Source organism: Anoplophora glabripennis, unplaced genomic scaffold (genome assembly GCF_000390285.2).
Source record: "Anoplophora glabripennis isolate ALB-LARVAE unplaced genomic scaffold, Agla_2.0 scaffold656, whole genome shotgun sequence".
Classification (NCBI taxonomy): Eukaryota; Metazoa; Arthropoda; class Insecta; order Coleoptera; family Cerambycidae; genus Anoplophora; species Anoplophora glabripennis.
In genome coordinates, this window is record NW_019416929.1 from 275,185 (window position 1) to 279,652 (window position 4,468).

The following is a 4,468-nucleotide window of genomic DNA, read 5'->3' on the forward strand; positions in this document are numbered from 1 at the left end:
AACATTGATTTGTTTTTTAAACAAAACATGCTGAATTTAGTAACTGAATTTAACTTAATTTTTTTTATATATATTTTTTATTGAATTTTCGAAAAATACAAATTTACTTTGAAACGGGTCGCTTATCGCTCCCTTTTAATCCAATTTGGAGAAAAAAGCACTTAGGCATATTCTTATTTAATTAAATTTTACCCTTTTGCACTATACACACTTTATTAAACATCTTTTACTATTTGAATCAATACTTTTATTTTATAGGTATTATTAAGTTTCGAATAATGGTAACTAATTTGAAATCATAAACAGAGTTTAACAACAGTGCAAATTTAGATAATAAAATAACTTTATTTACATTAGAACACCTTTAAATATTCAGTTCTCTGTAACCAATAGCTACAATACAAGGCAATCCATTAGAATTCATTTTAGAAATATGAAACGTACATACCTTTTTTTTGCCGTAAATAAAATGACTTTATAAAACACCTATATTCTCTGAAAGTCCCTAGGAAAAAAAATTCACAAAATTAAATAAAACATTCAAGCACTATTAGAGAATTTGCAATTTTCTCTCAAAAATAAACTTATCTCCGATCAACCAAGATACACTATTATGTCAATTTTCATTGAAATATTAAAAAAACTCAAAAAATTACCTTTAACATATTTAAAAAATATATAATGCCTATAACTTTTTATAGAATTATATTATCCTATATCAAAATTCCTTTTCCAAATTCCTCTTTTATTAATAGGTTCTTATTTAAGTATGGCCCAGTACTCTGTATAGTACAGCAAAATGTAGTTATTTATACACGTATACACTACAAATTGTAATTGATTGCAAAAACACTCAAAAACAATACCCATACACATGGAAACATGGAAAAAATACTTAATTTCCAAGATACTAAATATTCCAGTTAACAATATATTAAATTTATTTAAATATCTTTAAAATTAATTGTTTGATATAGATAGTTAAAACTTGAAGTTATAATTTATCTTATCATAAACAAAAATCCACCGAATTGGTACACAAATATGTCAACCATTTATAAAACTATTCAGACGCACTGTTATTAAAAGCCTCCCATTTTCAGCACACTGCTGTTTTAAAAATTTGATAAGTACATTCAAATTCCTAGAATACATTTCATAAAGTCACTATTCAGTTCTTTTAAATTATGCAGGGTTAGAACTATTTAAAGGGAGATTACAGGGATATCGGAAACCGTTAGTCATACAGGGTGGCTCAAATTACAAAAAAGTTGCACAATTACGGGGCGAGTGTTTTGGTGAAAACAGATCCAAGATATCTTCGATAGNCAATCGAAAATCCAAATAACATTACCGTACAACCTGTACCTCAGGATATTATAGAAATTGGTTAGTTTTCTGTTTCTGTGTTTGTATAGCATATTTATTTCTCTTTTTGTTTTCAGATGTAGAGGATAATAATGAAGAGATACTTTCCGAATTATCAGCATCTTTGGTAGAAGACATTCAAAATGAATTTGCTGATTTAACCTTTAATACCCAAAGAGAAGTAGCAAATCAAGTGAATGCTGCCAGAGTTGATGCTCCGACCCGGGAGCAAATACAACAAGATATAGAGAGGTTACGTAATATTGGCAATCACAGACCCACATATCTTATAGCAAGCGAACGGGTTATAAGGCGAGGAATTTCTTATTTAGGTCCATTCAATCAAACATGTGTACATTGTTCCGCTTTCTACTTTCACGTAGAAAAAGGATTTCGTGATCAATACACAAAATGCTGTCAACAAGGTAATGTAGTATTAGAGAACCTTCCACCTTTGCCTGATCTTTTAAACGATCTTTTCCAAGGTTTCCATCCTCTCTCAGGTCTTTTTAAAAGACATATATTATTGTATAATTATGCCTTTCAGTTTGTGTCTTTAGAAGCAAACCTGAGGGATTTGCCACGAGGACGAGCTCCCCCTGTATATGCTATACGGGGAAAAATGTACCATCATATTTCTAATGTTAATATTAATGAACCTTTACAGCGTTATGGACCTATTTATTTTCTAGATCCAAATGAAGCTGTTAATATTCGTGGTCAAAATAATAATCAAATCTTAGATAGGCGATTGATTGTCCCATTAGAGCAATTACTACGAGATATAAATCCTTATGCCAGAGCGTACATGCATTTACGCGAACGTTATAATTTTGAATTGCAGACAATTGAAAGACTTCGAGAAGAAGCCATTCAAAATAATTTAGAACCTCTGCCCTTACAGATGCCCACTATTACATTAGAACTATTAAGTGTTCGAGGAATGAACAGGCGGCAATATGATTTGCCTAGGGTTGAAGAGGTAGCAGCTGTCTACAATTTATTACCAGATACGCCAGCAACTCCCAATATGCGTATTTATATAAGGGACGAACCCACTAGATTTCAAAATGTATCGGAGGAAAGTGAACTTAATGATCCTTTGGTATTTCCTATACTATTTCCTCATGGAGAACCTGGCTGGTATATAGGAATGCCCCATAGAAATGGTAACCGCAATATAACATTATGCGAGTATTATGCCTATCGTTTTGGAATTAGGAATAACGATCACAGGTTTAAATATGGAGGCAAACTAACCCAGCAATTCACCGTCGCCGCATATATCAAAATTGAAAATAACCGCCTTAAATTCATATTACGTAACCAAGAAAGGTTAAGAGCGACGGAATATGTTGGATTGGCGGATTATCTTCATCGTAGAGTTGAAGAAGACAATGAGAATGATGAAGCTGCAACATTGGGTAGAATGGTAATTTTGCCATCCACATTTGTAGGTTCACCCCGTCATCAGCAGCAACTGTTTCAAGATGCAATGGCAGTAGTGGGTCGTTTTGGCATACCCAGCATTTTTATTACTATGACGACAAATACCCACTGGAGAGAGATAGTAGATAATATTCCTGCAGGTCACACAGCGAATGACCATCCATCTCTCATGGATAGAGTATTCCAGTGTAAAGTAAATGAAATCATAGATGACATGCTTAAAGATCAAATTTTTGGAATACCTCTAGCTAACCTTTACGTTATAGAATTCCAAAAAAGAGGTTTACCCCATTGCCATAATTTACTCATTTTAAGGAACGAAGACAAGTTATCAAATCCTTACAGAATAGACGCGCTCATTAGCGCAGAAATACCAGATCCGCAAGTTGAACCAGACTTATATGAAATAGTCACCTCCTTCATGGTACATGGTCCTTGCGGAGAATTAAACCCACAATCAGTCTGTATGGTGGACGGTCAATGTTCCAAAAAATATCCTAAAGATTTTAGTGAACTTACAGTAATATCTGATAATGGTCAAGTCCTCTATAAAAGACCAAATAACGGTAGGACCATAACGGTTAGAGTTAACAATAGGAACTGTATTTTAGACAATCGCTGGATAGTTCCTTATAATCCCTATATCCTACTAAAGTATAAATGCCATATTAATACAGAGGCTTGCGCTACTACTCAATGCGTTAAATACCTTTATAAATATTTTTTTAAAGGGGTAGATATGGCTTTGGTTCGAGTAAATGTAGAAAATCAAGCAAACTACAATGAGGTGGAAAACTATCTGAACGCACGATATATGACTCCACCTGAAGCCTGTTGGCATATCAATCAGTTTGCATTACACAAAAATACTCACACCATTTACCGACTCTGTGTACATCTCCCCAGTAGACAAGTCGTTCGGTTTCAGCCCGGATTCGAAATACAAGCCCTACAAAACAATGAAATTACACAGCTAACGGCATGGTTTTTATTAAATCAAAATAACGCTGATGCTCGACAATATCTGTACACCGATATTCCATATCATTACGTATGGAATAATAGAACCAAACGGTGGACCCGTCGACAAAGAGGTGCAGATAAAATTGTAACAAGAATGTACTCTGTGAGTATACGTAATCAGGAATTGTATTATTTACGTTTGTTACTATTACATGTTCCTGGAGCACGCTCCTATGAAGAATTACGTACATTGAACGGGGTCATTTACGACACCTTTAAAGAGGCCTGCCAGCATCGCAATTTATTGGCAGATGACGTTGAATGGAAACGAGCTCTTCAAGAGGCGTGCTCTAGAGATATGCCATATCAATTGAGAAGCATGTTCGCTTTCATATTAGTTTTTTGTGAAGTTTCAGATGCTCCGGCGCTTTGGGATGAATTCCGAAATTATTTCATGGAAGATTTCAGGCGCCACGGTCTTTCCGAGGAACAAGCTCTGCAACAAACACTCAAATGTATTCAAACCACACTGCTGCTAAACGGCACTAGGTTGGCATTGTACGGTTTACCAGAACCTGCAGAAATCGTATTACAATTTGATCCCATAAATATAGAAGCCGAGAGAGTACAAGGTCAGGAAATGTATGAAAACCTCAATCATGAACAAAGAACCATTTGCAATGCAGTA

At 34.4% G+C, this 4,468-nt stretch overlaps 1 protein-coding gene across 1 annotated transcript; it reads left to right on the forward strand.

Moving 5' to 3' along the window:
- Window positions 1-2,176: 2,176 nt before the first annotated feature.
- LOC111692029 lies at window positions 2,177-4,412 on the forward strand (the record flags this gene model as incomplete). Its single annotated transcript, XM_023455711.1, has 2 exons — window positions 2,177-3,383; window positions 4,197-4,412. Coding segments are annotated over exons 1-2 (1,423 nt in total), but the record flags the coding sequence as incomplete, so codon positions are not given.
- Window positions 4,413-4,468: the final 56 nt, after the last annotated feature.